We start from the raw sequence: 20,132 nt of genomic DNA, 5'->3' as shown, positions 1-20,132 counted from the left end.
TGAAGCTTATGAAGTAAGGGACAGAACTTTCTACAGATGTAGAAGCAAAAGTTATTTTTGTTTTTGTGTTGTTTTTTCTTAAAAAATAAATGAATAAAAAAAAATCACAAGCTTATTTGAGACAGGTAAGGATTGTGAAAGAATCATCCCAAAACAGCTTTTAAAACAACATTGTAATTTAAGTTGCAAAACCGCTATGTTTCCTGTAAGCCATTTTGTTCCAATAAAACCTTGACAACTACACCCCAAACCAGAGAGAAATATGCTTTCTGTTATCAGCAGAGCATGGGAGAACTTAAAAAACAAACAAGTCAGAAGGTTCTTAGAAACACAGCGAGCCCAGCAATCCCAAACTGCCCCAGAAGCTGCTCTGTTTACCTAGAGCTTTTTGTTAAAGGCTGAATTCCTTCCCTCCTCGCTTCTTAGATAACAGACACTAAATCAGACTGTTAAAATTTGACATGTTTTGGTCCCACAGGTGAGTTGTATTACAATAAAATTTGAGAATTAATTATTTAAAATGTTGGCAAGGATTCAGTTCACATTGGGAACTGCTTAAAAAGAGGGGGGAAATAATTCTCTCAAAATGAATGGTAATGCAGTACTCCATGTTTTGCCTTTTTAAAGGAAAAAAGCGGGGGAAACAGAGACAGAAGCCTAAGATTACTGGCTCATTCACATACCTACTTACAGATGGATATACTTACAAAATAGAATATACACAAGTCTGACGGCTGTGGTCAACCACTATCTGAAGCAAGTTCAGAACGTGCCAAACCCAGCAATAAAGACAGTGTCTTAAGTTTTATCAAACATTTCCTCAACCCAAGCATCATGTAAACTAGTAGGGACAAGCATCTAAACCACGGTCCTGTTTCATGTTGATCTCAACGCACACAGAAGAAGGTTTTTTGCTTCAGAAAGCCAAAGAGTTCAACATACTTGAGCAGCCATGACACAGAACAAGTTTACTTGCTAATAACCACGTACATGAGACAATGCAGCTGCCCATGGAATTATGGTATAGAGAAGTAAAGCAATGCTGCTCTTTGCCTCTTCCAATATCAAAGAGTAGCAGTATAACTCATAACAGATTCTTGAAAAATTTCCTAGAAAACATTTACAACTCCATTTTGCAATAGGATTTACTGTATGTATTTGAACTGATATAGTTGCATTCAATAAACTTTTAGACAGATGGCATTTCTACAATGTTTCACCTAATCAGAGACAGACAATACAGCACTTTCCTGTCTTAAAAACAAAATGACAGAATCCAGCAAGTAGTTTGGGAAGCTATGGGTTCTCATTACCTTTGTGTTCTGTTTATTTTAGCTATTCTCAAGATCATTAATATCCACTTGAACCTGTAAACTTCAAGGTCAACCAAAGGTGAAGCATAAGGAAGTAATATAGTACAGAGCATTCAACTGGACTATACGCTGTGAAACAAGAAGTTTGTTTCCTTAAACTACACTTTCTTTTCTTCTTTCTTAGCTCCATATGACTACTGAGCCAGAATTCTTAATTAGAGGATTTACAGAATTCACTGTATAGAGTAATTTTAAAATTTACTAACTTTCTAGAAAATACTATATATAATCAACAAAATAAGTAGAAAAAACTAGTCAGTCAAATATTCTTTAGGTGGAATAAAAATATACCCCAAAATTCTAATATTGTGTAAATATGCTGCTGCAAGCAACACAAACCTAGTCACATAAACCAAACCCACAGCAGCAATGTGTTATACACATAAACCTACAACAAGGAGAAATGAGAACAAAGGAAAGCCTTATAAATATAACAGATCTAAGGATGATGAGGGGTCTGTTTGTGGACCAAGCATCATACAACAACTCCGCAAATCCTGGACTAATTTACTTCTCAAATAGTAATCCTTCTACAGTCCTCCCATGCCAACATTATCAAAGCTACAAAAGCAAACCAGTTCTATAAGTAACATCAAGGAAAAAAAGTCCCCTACGTATACTGTGCCATTCAAGTGCTGTACATCAAAATATGCATAATAAATTCAGCAAACAGAGAGGCTGATACGGGAGATGTTACTTATATACAGATCTTTCTTACCTTCTTCAAATCACATTCTGAAAATGAGAATTGATGTGTAATTCCGTAATACTCTGTTGTCTGCGTGTTACAGAATTAGGAGAAGCCTGAACTGAGTTAAGCCCTGTACTGACTAGAACAAAGCTTCCTTTCTCTTTGGCAGTCTTTTATTTAAATATAACACTATATTGCACACGTACTAGGAGCCATGCAAGCAGACTTAGCTCTTAGCTTTGCTGTTTCAGATGGTTGCTGATACTGCTACAAGAACATTTCTTCCTCAGCTCTTAAATGTTTTCTGGGGTAGAGTTCCTCCAAACAAGTACAGCTGCTCCTGCTGAGCTACTGGAAGAAGGAGCAGCACTGATGTGAAAAGGCTGGAACAAAACCAGCCCCTCCTAAATCCATTTTGGAAGTCAGCTCTATTCACACTCTACCAAATTGACTGATAATGATGCCTTGCACAAGGCCGGCTGTTTAACACCAGAATGTAACTACTGTGCAAACTGTAGCATGCCACTGCTGAAAGACACTGCACTGAAGCAGGTTCCTTGGTAACAAAGGCAGGTCCAGGAAGGTAAGGGGTAAGCTCACACAGCTTTGCTGCTGCTAACCAGGCTGAAGCATGAGACAGAGAGAAGAATCCGTTGCATGAGCAGTCCTGAAGTTGAAGTTGTACATAGCTATTGCACCAATGAGAAACAGAACACCATCTTTGCCTGAAGTCTTGTTATGACAGTTATTCATCTGTTTCAAGAACATTTGAAGTCACTAATTTTGCATGATTATTATCTTGAAACTAAATGCTTCAGGTTTTCTTAAAACATGAATTTAAATGGATATTTTTCAAAATTTGGATTATCTCAAGAACTATATCAAAAGTCAGGTGTACCGATAAAACTGGGATTGTAATAATCTTTTTAAGGATTTTTCTTTTTTTATCTACTCCAAGTGTACTTACCAAACATTAGGTTTGATCATTTTAACTCTTCCTGCTGCCGCTCTAAGCAAAGGAAGCTGGCAGATTTACTCAGTAAGCATGATGCTTCTCCAGACAGTAGGACTGGTTTTGACAGAGGCTGAATGATGTTTAGGCCTTACTAATCCTAGTAGTATTAAATTCCACTAAGCTCCATCTTGCACACAGACATGATTTTGAACATGCTCTGTGCAAAGACAAAAGCAGATTAACTATCAACTAAGCAAAGAGTCCTAGCTCAAAGATGTGGTCAGTACAGTTCAAAAGGTTTTAACTCTATCCTTCCTCTAATCCCACCTGTTCTCTGTTTTAATTGTGTTATTTAGCAACACAAAACACATAGTTATCATTTTAATGCATTAACCAGCCAGTAGGTTTCTCTCCCTTCCACAGCAGCTTCTGACCAGCCACTTCTACAGAAGGGTGGTAATGACAGAACATAAAGCACTTTGCCATCGTAAAGCTTTCCTTTCAAACAGTAGTTCTAAAAGAGCTCTTCAGCAATTAATGGGGAACTCAGTGGATAGCTGTGCATTCCACTTGGATTTGCAAAACAAGGTTTCAGCTCCAGAGAGTTGGCAGTATTCTCATTTCTTGCCAAGTATTCTGGACTAAGCTCCTCTGCTTTGACTCAGCACTGGACTAGGTCTGGGAATGATCCTTTCTTTTTTCTTCCCAACTCAGTGGCATATTCTTTGGAAGGCTTTGAAGATTTCTCAAAGAACCTCATGCAGAAGGGTAAGCTGGAATGACTGTGATAGATGGTGATATCACCATTAAGAAATGGATTATTCTACCCGTCCACCATCAATCATAAGCAGAAGCAGCAGCTGATCTTTAGATCCCAGAGCAACAGTCACAGACAGGTGGTTCCAAACAAACAAGCACACCAGAGCAACAGGAGCACTGCCCAACACAAAGCAACTGAACGTTAAGATGAACACTGAAGCTTGTTTGCTTCCCTCAAGATAAAAAGAATAATCACTGACAACTGCTGAAAAGTAAAATTCTTTCTGTTGGAAGGGGAACTACTTATTGTGATCTAACCAACTCTATTTTCCAGTTAGTCAGATAGAACACTTCACAAGGTAAAGTGAAGCTACAGTTGCTCTAATGTATTTAGATCAAGGAAGGAAGCTGCCATTTCATGCAATGTGTTCAGAAACAGCCAAAGAATAAGTCACAGATGCTGAAGAAGACAGAGAGGATTGTGATAGCACCTCACTGAGCCTTGAAATTTAAGCCATGAAGCTACCAAAGCAAAGCAGTGAGAACTGGCTTCCAGTCTCACCGTGCATAACCACAGGCAGCAGACCTTCTGCAGTGAAGAAAGAGCTACCAGGGTGTGACTGTTCATCTGCTGCAGCAACAGGGAAGTCTGGAGTGGCCAGTGAAAGAACAAAATCTACAGAAAAAGTGACAGGAGCTAAAGGAATCATACAGTGATTTTTAAAGGCCAATAGCAATAGACAAAATAGTGTCACCACTGTCTACCTGGAGTGAAAATAACCCTAAGGAAGCTTAAGGGGGAATAATTTGCTAGCTAATGAGAAAGGTGGTGGGGACACCTCCACAACATCACAGTTGGAGACAGTATAAGACAAAATAAGTTGGACACTGAAAGGCTTCCCAGATACATTTTAGTCCTCTTGGTCACTGTAATAAAGCAGACTTTAGTCATTCCAGTATCACTAAAAATTCATTCTTTTTCCTCTAACTTGCTCACCAGTCACTGCAGGGGCAAAGGAAAAACGTGCAGGCAATTTCTTAAAACTTCCTAATGTTCATATCCATCAGTCCTGTCTGAGCTTCAGCTGGCTGCCTTTTATTCCAGAGAACTGGTTCTGTAAAATGTTTCATTCCTACAAGCTGCAGGACAGCTTATGCAGAATGCCAAACTAGGTTAGTGCATGAATCAAGTTAATTGAAAGCTTCTGAGAGGGATTTTGCACAATACAAGGTATTTCAAAACTCTTGCCAAGCAACTCTTTAAAATGTGTATATTAAAGAGTTACTTGTCATGGATTTTAATTTAGTTTTTGGACAAAGCAAATGAGTTATGCTAAAAATAAAGTCTGATCCTTACAACATATGTTTTACTTGGGAATAGTACATGTAACATAATAGGTTACTTTAGAGCATTCTGTTCCATGTTTTAAAGCTATTGCATAAGGTTATTTTAATAAAAATGATTCCAATGAAAGAACAGTTAGTAACGAGGTGCTGACAATTGAATCTACATCCAGGGATTGCATGAGAGTGCCAAGCCTACTTTTACAGATGCACTGGTTAGGTATTCAATAGATGTCCTCGAGGCATGTAAAGCCAAAATATTTTGGGTCACTTTTTGCAGCAGAGATGGATGATACAAGTGAAAACACAAAGAACATATATGAAGTGTGTTTTTCTTATTAGGGAAATGTAAGAAAATAAACCCAGATATCGTGGAATGCTAGGAATTCCCCCTCCTCAATGTTTCTAATTTACAAGGCCACTTTTTGGTAGTCTCCTTTGACCTCCATCCCTCATTTGCTGGCCTAAAGCCCACATTTACACAAGCAATTTCTTGAATAGGAATTCACTGGGCTGTGAGCTTCAACACCATTTTGAAGGCTGAATGTATAGAAACATGTCTTCATCAGAGAAGACAATCCTTTCTGAAGTGACTCGGTTACCACATGAACAATTTACTGTGAAATCACATGACAGAGTTGTTAAAACATTCAAAGATATGCTCTGTATGAGTTGAGAACAAGTATTCAAGCAGAGACTTTGAGATTCAAAATCTCAAAAAAATAATCTGAAACATACCTTAAATCTTAAATATGTGGCGTTTGAACATGCAGCACCTGATTCTCTGCTAACTATGTTGGTGAAGCAAATTTAAATCAGCTGAGGGCCTGATCCTCCCTGCCTTCCTTACCCTCCTCTCTTTCTTAAGAGTAGCATATTTGTCATAGTTTCAATGAAAACCTATGGCCCTAGCTTCTTCAGATCTCATGCAAACCTAATATGGCCAATTCTAGTTCTTAAAAACAAAACTGACAGCTATTCAGAAAGAATAAAGCTCCAGACTTCGTCTTTCATTTTTATAATCATTTCCACACTCTGGCTGATCTGTCACAGAGAACGAGATAAGGACTTCTGTCTACGTTGCATACATCCACCCCATGCTCTGGATATCTTCTCACATCCCCTCCCTGACACACTTCTGCCTACCATAGAATGAGTAAGGAGAGTAGAATTTTGTCCTAATCCAAAATCTCTGGATTTTAAGTGGTTTTTTGTAGTCATTTATTATCCATGCTGCATCCTCCTCCTAAAAAGGGCTTGTATAAGTATGTTGGGTGCTGACTAATTCCCTTCCTCCCCGTGTTGCCCACCTCAATCAAACCCAACCATATCATTCACAGCGTTTCCCAACCTGCGCAAAGAATGTTTGAAGCCGTGGCATACTGCCATGTCATTAATAAAACCCTAAGCTTTTTCTGTCAGACTGTTTCCTTTTCCTAAGGGGTAACTGGAGCTCAAGCATCCACATAAAGCATACATATTCAGTGTGTGTTCTGTGGCTGTTTTCAGTTACTGAAAATGGTTCAAAATTGATTTCTTTTTCTGGTTACTTACTTAAATAAGTATAGTCATGGAGAGATTTAGGTAAGATTGTAAAATTTTTGTCTCCCACAGAGAATAGAGGCCTTTCCTAGTTGAAGATCATTTTAGAAAATATACATTCACAGTCTGTGGAAATTAGATGGTGTTCCATTTAGCACGGTCCTCCAGAGTCTGCAAAAGCTCACTTCTGGGCCACTGTTAATCAGGGCATTAAAACTGGCTATGTTTGGTCAATTGTCACTATTGCTTTTGAAACTATGAGCAGTTAAACTCACATCAAGTGCTACACTTTTACAGGATGCATAGAGAAAAGTGTGTACGTGATCTCCAGATTATGAATTGCAATCCAAAGATCTGACATCAGTGGAAAACTAATCTACTCAAGCACCAGCATCTGGGACACTTGTGAAACAGCAGGTAGCTACAATGACTCCTTCTACTTCATAGTTGCCAGAGTGACAATGAAATAGAAAACTAGTAGTCAAAAGACAGTGGTAAATCTTAAACAAAAAATCCTCTCCTTTGCAATGAGGTGACAAGGCAGCTCATTTCCAGAAGTCAGAAGGAGAGCACCAATTTGGCAAGCAGAAAAAGCAATTTCCCAAAAAGATGATTTCATAGTTCTTCAGAGAACACCTGGAAAATGTCGTCCAAAATGATTTTTTTTTTAAAGGTGGAGTTAAGACAGGTATCTATCAAAATGTATGCAAAGGATAAAGATTGGCTGGAAAACTCAGACAGAAACTAATTTGACTGCATTACGGCTGTAAGTTGCTAAGCATTTCAGTTTGCATAAGTTACTTTTTTTCATAAGTGCATGTACCTTTGGGACAGAATGAACTCAGAGAAGAAACAAAGGAAGAGGAAAACGGGTAAAGGGAATGGAGACAAAGAAATAAGCTCAAATGTTCTGCTAGAATCCAGGAACTGAGGAAGCTACAAATGTGAAGAATCTCAAATAATTGCACTATGCAACAGTACAGGAGACTGGATTTTTGAATCAATTATTAGAAAAAAAAAAAAAATCAATAGTTATGTAAGTATTTGTTTATATAAAAACAAATAATTGTTTCTCTGTACTCAGTTCTATCTTCTTTTCAAAGTAAAATCACCTCTAAGCTCTGCCAAGTAAACAGTTCACTTCAAATGCATTTTAGCCTGCATAAGATTTGATTCCTGTTTCATGTTAAGTTTGGAATTCTGAAAGAATCTCAACTACACATTTAGAACTTGCAACCAAACCTGCTGCCAACAGAAAATAATGTTACCTGCCCCAGCATTGGGTCCCTGTCAGAATGAGCAGCTTTTATTTGTTCTTCTCATCAGTCTATTTTGTCACATTCTTCCCCTTTGTAAGATACAGCAAGTTTACTTTATAGTAAGACAATGATAAGCTAAAACACCCCTCTGGGTCACTCAGTAATCCTCTGTACTGGTGCTATGATTTGACCAGCAATTCCACTGAAAACAAAAAGGTCAGTGCGTATCACCGCACTCTGAAACCTCATTGTTGAAGTCATTTAAGAGGCAAAGGCAGGTGGCCAAGGCAAATGAGAGCTAGTCTTAGAAAAATCTCACAATGTCAGCCAAAGAAACAGTTGCCAGGAGAATCATTCTATAAAACATGAAAGATCGGAGCCCACTTTGGAGATTCATAAAGTCTACTTAAACAGACATGGTCTTCCTGCTGCTTTGAATTGTGAATGTGTCTGCAGGAAAATGCATTGCAGCCACACCAGGAGAAAAGCAGTTTGCAGACTTACGCAGAGGAACAAGAAGCTAGCAAAATATATAAACAAGAATCATCAACATTAAGGTAACAAGGAAGGGATGACAATTTTAAAAGCATTGTCGCAGACTGCCAAAAAAACACTACGTAAGAAAAATCCACTGCCTCTGTTCTGACTGCAAATACCAATGGTTATTCTTCACCTCTTTATCCAGGAAGAGTTTTGTTCTCCTTTGCATCTTGCAAGGTAACTACACAATAGGGAGCAATGCTAATGAGGAAACAGCCAGAAAATAGCCTAGTTCAGAGGCTGTACTCACAGAATTTCCTTACTGACATTTATTATATTGCTGTGCTAACCGGCTGAAGATACAAATACTCAGATACTTGTTGATGCTTGGGCAACATCTGAGTAATTCAAATTTGTTGTATTCTCCCATGGACAAAGGAAAAATCAAAGTTAGGTCTTAATAACAATACTAAAATAAACAAGATTATATTGAGATGACTTATGGAGAATCCTTCTCCAGTAGAACTAAGAACATATCTTTGAAAAGTTAGGCACAAAATTATTTATTTTGTCATATTCAAAGAGCGGATTGTACGATTACCCACATCACAAAACACTGATCATTGCCCTTTCTCTGAGTGCAGCTATGAGTGTTAGAGGGCCCAGGGGAAAAACAATAACAAGAAAAAAAACAGCAAAGCCAATTCTGGCTGAAAATCTACTAAGCCTGGATAGCTCAGACAAGCAATGAAGTTAAAGGTTCTTAGAGCAAATGGGATGAAATCTCGAGCAGCCCAGCTTGCCAGACACCCCTGGAACTCCTTTTTGTGGGCTCAGAGGAACAGCTAAGGAAGAACTGCCTAGCTAATGCTGAGACCTTGTCAGCCCAGATCATTCTTTATCTCAATGCAAATAAGCTTCAAGCTTCCTCTTATCTAGAAGATAACTTCTAAGGCTCCAGAGGCCTGTCATAGAAGGCAATCAAAAAATGTGGCACCTATTAGGCAGTATCTTGCTTGGATCCAAAATATCCTCACATCATTCTTCCGCTGACTACTTCAACCATCTAGCTACTGTAGCAACTGGGATTTTGCAGAATGGCAGTCTGGCCTTCAAGCAATGCTGCATGTTACACAACACAGACAAAACAGATATCTCAACCTCTTCCTAAAATTTTCCACCCTCCACACTCCCCCCCTCTTATCCCTGCTTTTTTTTTTTTTTTCCTTTTTTTTTTCTTTTTTTTCCATTTCAAGGAGGTCCTGTGTTGAAAGGATCTGGGCAAATATACACATTTATTGGAAGATATAATAAATCTTATCAGCCTGTTCATCTTATCCTGTGGTAACAGTCAATTATGTTCATTTGACTCAGACTGGTTTGAAACTGAGCAGAAAGCACCTCATGGAATGCTTGTCTTGACTGACAAAGCCCAGAAGCTGATGCAGCAAGGCTTTTATTCCCGGTGAGAAGATGCCTTGAGAAATTTCAAACAAAAAAGAATCTCTGAGTAGTCCTTGTTTCACGTTGTGCTCTGAGCCTGTATGAGTAAAGTAAAATATTAACAGGAAGGCTGGCAGTTCAGTAACATGGTCGTGGGGTGGGTGCTATATTTGGGCCATTTGCAATCCACCATTTAGAGAAGCAACTCATAGCTGGATTACTGAAAAGGCAAGAGGTATAACCAGAAAAACTCTGTAAAGCCAGTTTTTCTCCCTGGAAATGAGTCAGTGGTGCAGCAGGAGTTCCAGAAGCACACGGCTGGGCTGTAATTTCTCTTGTCCTATCCAAAAAAGGAAAGTTTTAAAGTTTCTTATGCTTGAGGCAATTCTCTACTTTTCATAACTCCTGCAGTCAAGACCTCCTTTTTTCTGTAACAGCTCTGCTCATCTTAGTCAGAAATAGATAGCAAAAGTCTGTACATGCGTGGATTCCTGTGAGGTTTTTTGATTGCCTGGTTTGGGGCTTTATTTGGTAAGCTGGGTTCCAAATCAAATCCATCCACCAAAGCCAAGTACAGCTCCACAGGAGCAGGAGCAGAGGCAGGCAGCCTCCCAGCAGGGAGAAACAGCCAGCAGCAGAGAAGCAAAAAGCCCCCCTGGGAGCAGGACTGGGCAGCATCCAACACCTGCCCTATGGGCACTGCGTCACAGAGCCCTGCAAGCCCACCAGGCAGGGCAGGAGGCAGCTTACCAGAACTCTGCCATCCACTAGTTCACTGTTTTGGTTTATTCTTCCTCATCTGCAAGCTTCTCAATGAATGCAAAGAAATACTCACATCATCTGGATCTTCTTATTGTAGAGTTAACTCTGCCTCTTTAATGTTAAGAAAGGAAAACTACTCTAATTTATGCCATAACCTCTAAGCTCATTTGAGAATAACACAGTCCTAAATTATCTTATTATAAGCCTTTTAAAGCTTCTGCATGCAAAACATTTTTGTTTTTCAAATTAGAATCTGCACTGCCATGAAATAAAGTTAATCAATGTACTGTTTGGTCCAAAACACCTCAGAATACCTCAAAACTGAGGAGGATCACAAGTACGCTTTTTCACCTTCCGTTCATGTGAGACACTGAAGTTTTAACACATTCTAATCTTTAACTAACTTCCTTCCCCACTCAGCACACCTTCACTTGCACCTCTTATTCCTAGAGAAAGGTTTTGCATGTGCCATGTTTCAAACATTTGGCCTGCATACCAGTGTGTCCTGAATCACACTCATCCACAAGGATCACTTCATTCTGAATATGTTATTTTCCCTCAGTGCAAACCCAGATGATTTAGTGGCTCCTACTGCTCTGTAGGATCCTGCTGCCTATGCACCTGAACAATACTGCCCATTGAATTGCTTCAGGTGCAGCAGCCCCAATAGAAACACATTATGCTACAGCCTTATATTGTACAGAAAAATGCTTGCTTTAAGAGCCCAATGGTTTTTTGGATATTGCACTACATGTGACTTTTAAATGAAAAAAAAAAAGAAAAAAAAAAAGGTCTTTTTCTGAGATTTTAATACCACAGTGAATTCTGAGAAGATTACAAACTACAAAGAGTTGAGAAAAAGAAACAAAAGTAGAAAAACAAACAAGAAATCTCTACTTAGCAAGTCTTTGTAATATGTATAATCACATTCAGTACTCAGTTTATTCAGCAGAATATGAGAGGACACAAAAAGTGTTCCTGGGTAAGAAAAGAGGCGATTAAAAAACCAGCATGCATACTTATTCCTTCAACTGTGCACACATCAGTACATGCAGCTCCTCACTTCTTGTTCTCTCATGCCACAGACCTGTGGCCAGGATGCAGAAGTCTCAACCTTTGTTTGCTGCTTCAGGGAGCCACAGAGTCTCCAAGCGCCTGGCTCCAGGCTTGGAAGATGTGAAAAAGGGCACCATGCAGGCTTCCACCACAGTGCAGTACTGACAGTACTAACTGACAGTAGGATGCTTCCCCATGGAAAAATATAAATCTTAAAAATGCAAGATAGCTGGAATGAGGAACAAGTGGCCAGGCCTGCTAGAAAATGGCAACACAGTGTGTAAACATGAAGAGGTTTACATCCATCCAAGCAGACAGTTCCTAGAAGCTGCTGCATATATGCTAAAGTTGTTGGGGAAAAAAAAAAAAATCCTCCAAACCCACTATGGGTTTTCAAAATACAAAGACCAACAAACAAGCTGCTCTCTCTCTCTCTCTCCACTTTTTTTTTTTTTTTTTTTTTTTTTTTTATAGCTACCTCTACTGTTAAAATTTCACTGCCATTCCTACTTCCGTTGCATATCATATGATTGAAAGGATAGGGCCACTACCACTTTTTAATCAGAACCCAACAGTTCTGATCCAGATTGAGTGTCTTTAGCCTATAAGTTATTCAATTCTTTATATACACACATCTGCATATAGAAATATAATATGTAAGTATATAGAATAAAATATGTATTTTGAGAATTCCCAAACTGTGTAACTTCCAATGGACTTTCACGATGGAGCTGCAGTGTATCAGCGATTACAGTAATGCAAACAATTACTCCACAAGATTTTGGAGATTACTAATAAAATTAAGAAATCTAGAACGGGTCTTTAAAAAAAGAAAAAAGAAAAAAATTCCCTTCCTCACAAAGGGAATATCTCCAAAGTACAGTAACTTCAGCACTATATGGAATTTACATTTTCATCTAAATCTTTAAAGCCCATTATTTCCTCAGATTTGAGAAAAAAATCCTTTCACCACACCAGCCATAAATTATTCATTAATTCTGTTTGTAACTTTGTAACCGGGCCCAGATGTTTCTGCTGGAGCAGCATTCCAATAGGAAAAGTTAAATATAGAAAGCTGTGGGGAGGGAGCAGACCACTCTCTCCCTACCACAACATGCTCAAACATTAACTTGAAAGAAAATAATGAAAACATTTGAAAAATATTCTGCATATGTAAGTCTGTGAAATGCCACAACATGAGGTCAGTCTGATCGCAACATCTCACGTAAAAGAGCCTGGGTGCATTCCACTTGGGTGCAGCTTACGTTATCATTTTCTTTTCTAGGAAAGGTGCCCTCACTTTCACTCACCAGAGTAAACAGAAAATTTACAACCAGAGTTACACTCCTTGCCATGCGCCATCTACAGACATAAATCAAGACTTAAGTTCTCAATGACAAGAAACACTTGCCAACCTGCTACCAACGGCAATAATCACACTGATAAAGAACTGAGAACATTCTATGGAATTTCTTATAGAACTGACAGAGGAACTTATTGGTGGAAATTTTCAGTCTCATGCTCCAGAAGAACTTCATCAGTTTAACACTAGTAAAGATGATTAATTTAAAATCCATCAATAGAGCACAGCCTTGTTAAACAGAATGGAAGGTACATCCTTCAGCCATCCATTTAGACATTGTTTCTAGCACTCTTCAGCAACAAACTTAAACTGACTTGGAAATGCCTGTTTGGAATTGCAAACTACTCCTGATCACTAAATTGTTTGAAAATCTGAAAGATAGCATTGAAGAGCACAGAGCCATGTTCTGTTTTAGAGACTACTTTGAGAAATTCAACACTTCAGTTACGAACAATAATCACAGTAGAGATTTTGAGAGATCATCTACTCCTTTTACTCTGTTCCAAGGAAATATAAATGTTACTTGAATCCCTACTTGTCTAGCTTGCTCTTAAATATTTTCACTGTAACAGATTGGGTATGACTGTGCAGAGAATGATACTGCTACAGACTAGTGTAGCAATGACACTGCTGCCTTGGTACCAGGTATCAGTTGGTGCCATACTACTTGCAAAGTAGCGGCTGAGCGACTTATACGCAAATTCTTTCATTCTTCAACCACCTGCATCTAGGGCAGATTTTGCAAAATAAGTCTAACTGTACTGTTAACAGAGGCGTCATCCACCAGCCTGCAAATTGGCAAATAAATCTCAGCAAGCAGACTATTAGCTAACTTAGAACACAATAAAAATCTGCAGACTGATCCAACAACTTGACTGACGACATAACTTCAGCAGGAGAAGGCATTCCAGCACTAGCTGAATGTAGATAAAGTTAGAAATAATGGAGTGATAGCACAGGTCAAAAACCCTAAGGCAATAAATATCTGTTTTTTTTTCCCCTCATTGTTATTGCCAGAAATCATCTTTATTTCTGGTAGCTAATCAAAGTTAGCACAAATAACAACTATCACAGCATGTCTGCCATGGACAATGACCTCTTTATTTTGCTGTGTAGACAGACCTTAAGGACATCTCACTTCTACTCCAGACATCAGCTGGAAAGCAGCCAATGAAAAGAAAACCAGAACAAATTTTATTGAAATTAATCACCCCAGCAGAAACTTACAACTAAATCCACCTCTATGAAGAAGTGATTACTCTCCACCTCCTGAGGAAAAAGACAGTTAAGCAATTGAAACTTAGAAACTGGACCCAGTTACAATGTGTCTGGGAGATAGGAGGTGACAAAAGATCCAGAGGCCATTAGAAAATAAATACTAAATGTCAGAAAGTGGAAAGTCTTCTCCAAAATGTTTTAGAGGCAAGGAGAGGAGGGGATACAGCACAGGTGTGAAGAACTAGAAGGAAACAAAGTAAAAGAACTGAAACTACATTTTGATTGTCCATTTTGGAGGAAAAAAAACACATCACTGTTCTATTGTAAGCTGGGAACAGTATAGCAAGAGAGCTTTTAATCTCCTTTGCACTATATGAATTTTTAGAGCACTGCTAAACAATATATTTCTTGTTCAATGAAACCAACACCTGCTGTATTTTCTGGTTTATGCATAGTAACAGAAGCTGCAAGAAAGTTTCAATTTGGACAAATAAAGTTAGAAAGTGAAACATCATACCCAATGTATTTTACAAACAAAGTCTCAGCTACAAATGATGTAAAGTCTAGTTGTTCAAAGCTACTACAAGGTTGTCCTTGTTAAAGCAGAGAACCCTTATGAAACTGTCTGTATACCTCAATTTGGTTTTAATTACCTTTTTTCCACAGGTACTGCGTTTGAAAATGGGAATAAAACCTTAAGCTAAGAGGTGCTCTAACAAGAGTTCAACAGGCAGCTCGCATACATATAATTATACGTATAATTTGTATATAAAGATGCTTATGGGCTAAGTCAGCCACACTTCAGACCTACCCATTTGTATGGCCCGTTACTTAAACAGAAAAATAAAAGTCGCAGGGAAGAATTTCTAGTTTAATCTACTATAGTAATCATAGCAATTTAAACTACTAAAGTCTAAAAATGTCCAGAGAATCTCACATGTTCATGAGTCTTATCTTGCCCGCTCACTTAATGCATACACAGAAACAGGTAATATTCCTGCAGAATTAGGACCAGACAGGTTGGGGTTTTTTGTTGTTGTTGTTTTTTAAACAAATGAAAGACTTGTTCCATTTTCTTTCCTAAATAAATAAATAAATAAATAAATAAATAAATAACATACTCAACATCTTAAAACAAAAGAAAGAAAGAAAGAAAAGAAAAGAATGTTTACTTTGGTTGTGCTAAGCAGCCAGGTGCTATAATACTGCAAGCTTCATCTGGAGTCTGCAGCGCAGTAAGTTCCACCATATTAACCATCACATCTGTCTTGTGGCCAGGAAGCTTGGGAAGCGTAGAAAGTATCTTCTCTGCAAGATTGTCACCATGATGACCAACTGCTCCTGTGAGGAAAAAAAGCCCCCAAAACTGTCAAGTATACTAGAAACAAACAAACAAAAAACCCCCAAAACAACAATACAAGGAACTGAGAGCAAAAATAATAACCACGTGTTTTGGGGAGAAGGACACTACTTTGCATAATAAAGTTTTTAAACAAGATTTGCAAAGATTATTAAAATAGCAAGTAATTTTTAAAAAAGCATTTAAATACACATGTATACACACAAACTATACTTTTCTGCCCTAACTAAAATGACCGTGTTTAAAAGGGCTGTGTGCAAGCCGTATAGAAAGCTATCCAGACAGGCTGACATAATATTAAAAAGTTACGACCACGTGGTCCACTCTCATATATGGACTGAAGGCAGCACGGGTAAAGCCAATATGAAGCAATGAAAACAGACCAAGTTACATAGTGTAAAATGTCAATCTGATATGTTACGTGCTCTCAGTTCCAGTTGTCACCTTTTTTCTCCTGAATAAATACGTTCTTCTTTCTGTTCACCAGTTCTAAACTCTTGCCAAGCCCAAGCAGAAAAACATAATGCATACTACAAATTAAGAGGTTGGAGAAGGGAACCAGGAACTTCACTGTCTTTAAGTAAGGAGCAAGTGCAATAACTTGTACTCTGCAAGTTTAGCTAGATATGACCCACCTACTTCCACTGGGCTGGACATCAGTGTTGAGGACAGTACTTTTATTCTGGCTTTATTCAGGGAAGTAGGAAGAAGGACTTCCAAACCCACCCTTGAGAGGCAGTAAAAAGATCATTTAGGCAATAGGCCCTGTCCATAAGTCTGCCAATGAGGCAGCATATCCATTTTCACATTGTCATTTCTGTCATGACAGAGTACATTTATTTCAACAGGTCAACATAGCTTCACATGCTCCGTAAACCCAAATGAAGCACTTGCATGAAGGACATTGCTGAGATCAGACTGCTACCTGCCCTGAACAAGCAGAAGTTTGTCTTCAGCAAGCCCACAGGAACCAGGTATCCATGCTGCAAAGCATGTTCATGGCAGCTGGCAGCTTGACTGTCATGAGCCTGCACATGGAGTGGGTGTTGGAGTGGCGCTGACCTTGTGCTTCCCCCTTCTGCCTTTCTGATATCTCATCTCACCAGTGTGAAGGATTAATTCACTCACCAGGCTCAGTCTGGTTTCAGGACTAGGCATTCTCCTTCCAGCAGTTCCTCAGCAGCTTTTTATATCACTCTACACTTCTGAACTTTTGCATTAGTTCTGCACTGTGTGGAATTATTAAATTCATTGTATGTTTCATCCCTATGCTCATTTGCTCCTCAGAAAGTATTGTACAAACACTTCTGTATTAACTGAAATATTTTTCAACTCAAAGATGCCAGCCACGTGCCATTACATTACACTTCCTCATTGAGTGATGCAAAGCACTTTTGTATCATTGCATCACTGACTGATGCAAAGCACTTTGTACATATATGTAAACACTTTGAGGCATACGAGGTATAGCTAAGCATATGTACAGTGTATATTGCTTGTGTGAGGCAGAGGGGAAAGGCCAGAAATAAAGCCACGTGGATGCCAGCAGGGCTTTCTGCTTCGCTCTCGTTTTCCACAGCCTGCTATAGCAGCCAAGGCCGTGATGCCACAGGCACCACGAGGCCCTCTGCAACTCCTTAAAGCCTTTTCACGGGGTGAGCCGTGAGACGGCAGCACTGCCTTCTTACCGGCGAGGTCCAGCGTCCTGTCCACGAAGACGACGGAGGCCCTGTTGGCGGCCGCCCTCCTCCTGTTCCTGGCCGGTGCGAAGCCGGCCAGCTCGGCGGCCAGCAGCCTGCTGAGGGCCCCCACCGCGAAGCACTCCTCGCGCAGGCCCATGGCGCCGAACAGGGCGTCGAGCTCGGCCACCAGGCCCCGCACGGCGTCCCGCAGCGCGGCGGGCAGCGCGCCCAGCCCCGGCTCCGCGGGGCCGCCTGGCCGGGGGCGGGCGGGTGGCGGGACGAGGCCGGCCAGGGCGGGCAGGAGGCCGAGCTCGGCGGAGAGGGGGACGAGGAGCGGCGGCCCCCGCGGCAGCACCTCGGCGCGGCCGCCCTCGCTCATCCAGCGCCGCAACGCTTCCTCCACCTCGCCGGGCCCGCCGCCCTCCGCCTCGCTGCACAGCAGCGCGCAGCACCGCACTCCGCCCGCGCCCAGCACGGCGCGCACGGCGGCGGCCGCCCCGCCCCGCAGCGGCCCGCTCAGCACGAACACGGCGCGCTCGGCCCCCGCCGGCCCCTCGTCAGCGGGCAGCGGCCTGACGGCCAGCGCCCCCGCCGCCAGCAGCACGCCCGCGCCGCCGCCGGCCCAGTGCAGCGCCTCGGCGGCCGCCGCATCCAGGAAAACGACGGCGCGGTGCGCCCGGGCGAGCACGGGCTCCCAGGCCTGGCGGCACAGCCGCGGCAACGCCGGTACCGCACCGGCAGCCGCCATGACGGCGGCGGCGCTGACAGCCACAACACCGCCACGTGCCCCGCGCGCCGCCGGCGCCGTGAGGTGACGTGTAGGACGGCCACGGGCTACCCGCCGCAGGGCGAGGCGGGGCTGCCGTGGTGGGACGGAGCCGGGGCCGGGCCTGAGGCTGAGATGGAAAAAGGCGGGCCGGTTACGTCTCTTAGCGCTTTCCTAAAGCGTTACCGTGCGCGGGTGCTCCTCTGGGACTCGCTTCCAGGCTTTGCCAGCGGCACGGTGAGGCTCTGGTGGGTGACTGGGTGCGGGTTTGTTTGTGTTCTCACAGCACAAGATGTGGTGTGACTGCTTTCTGGCGTCTGCAGTTTGTGGTGAACTACTCTGCAGTCTGCAGCCAGACAGAACCTCCAGACACCCCACGTTTTGCCTGACGCGCTTCCCTGCCAAGGCCGGGAGCTGCCTCAGTCTTGCTGCTGGTAAATATTAAAGCAATTCAGTGCGCTGTGCAAACATAGGGTGTTGGGTGTGTGAAACTTCCATCATCCTTCCTTTCCCTAGACTGCTGCATTTCTTATGTTAACATGAACACACCTAGCATTCTATGAGCAAGCAACAAGAAATACTCTTTTACTGTATCCAACTTTTATTACATACAATTGGGAAAATTTGACAGATTTTATTTTTCCTTTAAAAAGCACTTATTCTCAATTACAAAGGTAACAACAAAAAAAAATGCTTCAGTTCTTTCTTCCTGGAGAGTGGACAGTTCCCTCAAAAGTCTGCATTCCATGTAGTATTTCATCTAGGCAACCTCCTTACTACAGAATTGGGATACTTTTTCTGACATCATGGGATTATCAGCAATTACAGAAAGATAAGTGATATATCATAGAATCATAGAATGGCCTGGGTTGGGAAGGATCATAATGATCATCGAGTTTCAACTCCCCTGCTATGTGCAGGGTCAACTGTGTCACCACCTTCTGTGTGGAAAAACTTCCTCCTAATATCTAACCTAAACCTCCCCTGTCTCAGTTTAAAAACCATTTTCCCTTGTCCTATCACTATGCACTCTCTTAAGAAACAGCCATTCCCCCTCCTGTTTATATGCACTGTTCAAGTATGATGCATCTCTGAGCATTCACTTCATGCCTGAGTGCTACAGATGAAAGCTCAATATTTATGGCCTGTCCAGTTCTTTAGAGTTATCATATTATTTCTTAAGTTTATTTTTTTTTCAATTATATTGTCAAAACAGCAGATGCTCTTTAAAGAAAACAAATAGCTTTTCTACTTTAAAAGTTCTGCATGTGTTAAGAGAAAGATTACTGCCCAGAAGACAAAGTAAAATTAATAAACATAAGGCACAGTGGTTAAGTTACAAAACAAATGTATGTAAGTAGTTTAATGGCTTATTTTATCACATGTTCAAATTGACACCTGTAAGAGAAAAAATAAATCTGTTTTAATGTCTTCTTGGAAACTTGAAGTCTTGTTATGAGTTTTTGGTATGTAACCAGTGAGTCAAGATGTTTGTGCAGCTCACAGAGGTTTTATTCTGTCCTCAAACTGTCCTCAAACTATGCAGGTCCTTGGGAGAAGCCTTGTTCTGGGCCCCAACTGCTGCTATTCTGTGCAGCAGTAAGGAGAAACAGCAAGGTTCCTTCCAAAGGCTGGGACTGATGATGTTTTACCACATGGGGCAGAAGTTAGAAGGACATCCAGCCCAGCACTTTGTCCTTAGAAGCAAGGCAGGAAATGGGCAGAGATTCCCTTTGTTCAACCATAGCCAAAGGCAACCAAAGAAATTCCTGGGAGTGGAGGAGGGCTAGCAGCAGTTGTCAGGACTTGGTCTTGTATTGCAGCTTCCACTGGTCAAGCTGCTTGGGATAATTTTTTCAGACAGGTTTTTGCTTGAGAAATAGCTCCATGTGACGTCCATTTAAATGCCTCCTATGAGTAATACTGTATTGAGGAGCTGTCTTTTTTTTTTTTTTTTAAGAGATTTTGCGTTCCTCAACTATTCCCGATTTCTCTTTGGCGTTTTCTACAAAAGTGTTTTCCTTTTCTTTTCCAATCTGCATAATCAAAGGAATGAAAATACAGAGTCCTACCTGCTTT

The 20,132-nt window shown here is 40.9% G+C and overlaps 1 protein-coding gene across 2 annotated transcripts in view; it reads right to left on the bottom strand.

Annotated features, from left to right (window-relative positions):
• Nucleotides 1-18,118, bottom strand: part of SCFD2 (sec1 family domain containing 2) — a 175,215-nt gene extending 157,097 nt beyond the window's left edge. Inside the window, exons 1-2 of one of the 2 annotated variants that reach the window (XM_085223150.1) lie at nucleotides 17,294-18,118; nucleotides 15,418-15,586 (exon numbers count right to left, since the gene is read on the bottom strand). In XM_085223150.1, coding sequence (XP_085079276.1) covers nucleotides 15,418-15,586; nucleotides 17,294-18,035 — 911 coding nt within the window. In that variant the 5' untranslated portion in view covers nucleotides 18,036-18,118. The remainder of the gene's footprint in view (nucleotides 1-15,417; nucleotides 15,587-17,293) is intronic. The other variant, XM_085223149.1, reaches the window with a different exon arrangement.
• Between the last annotated feature and the right edge of the window lie 2,014 nt (nucleotides 18,119-20,132).

This window comes from Meleagris gallopavo, chromosome 4, assembly GCF_905368555.1.
Source record: "Meleagris gallopavo chromosome 4, MGAL_WU_HG_1.1, whole genome shotgun sequence".
Taxonomy (NCBI): domain Eukaryota; kingdom Metazoa; phylum Chordata; class Aves; order Galliformes; family Phasianidae; genus Meleagris; species Meleagris gallopavo.
The sequence above is the reverse complement of the archived record's forward strand: the minus strand, read 5'-3'. Positions and strand labels throughout refer to the sequence as shown.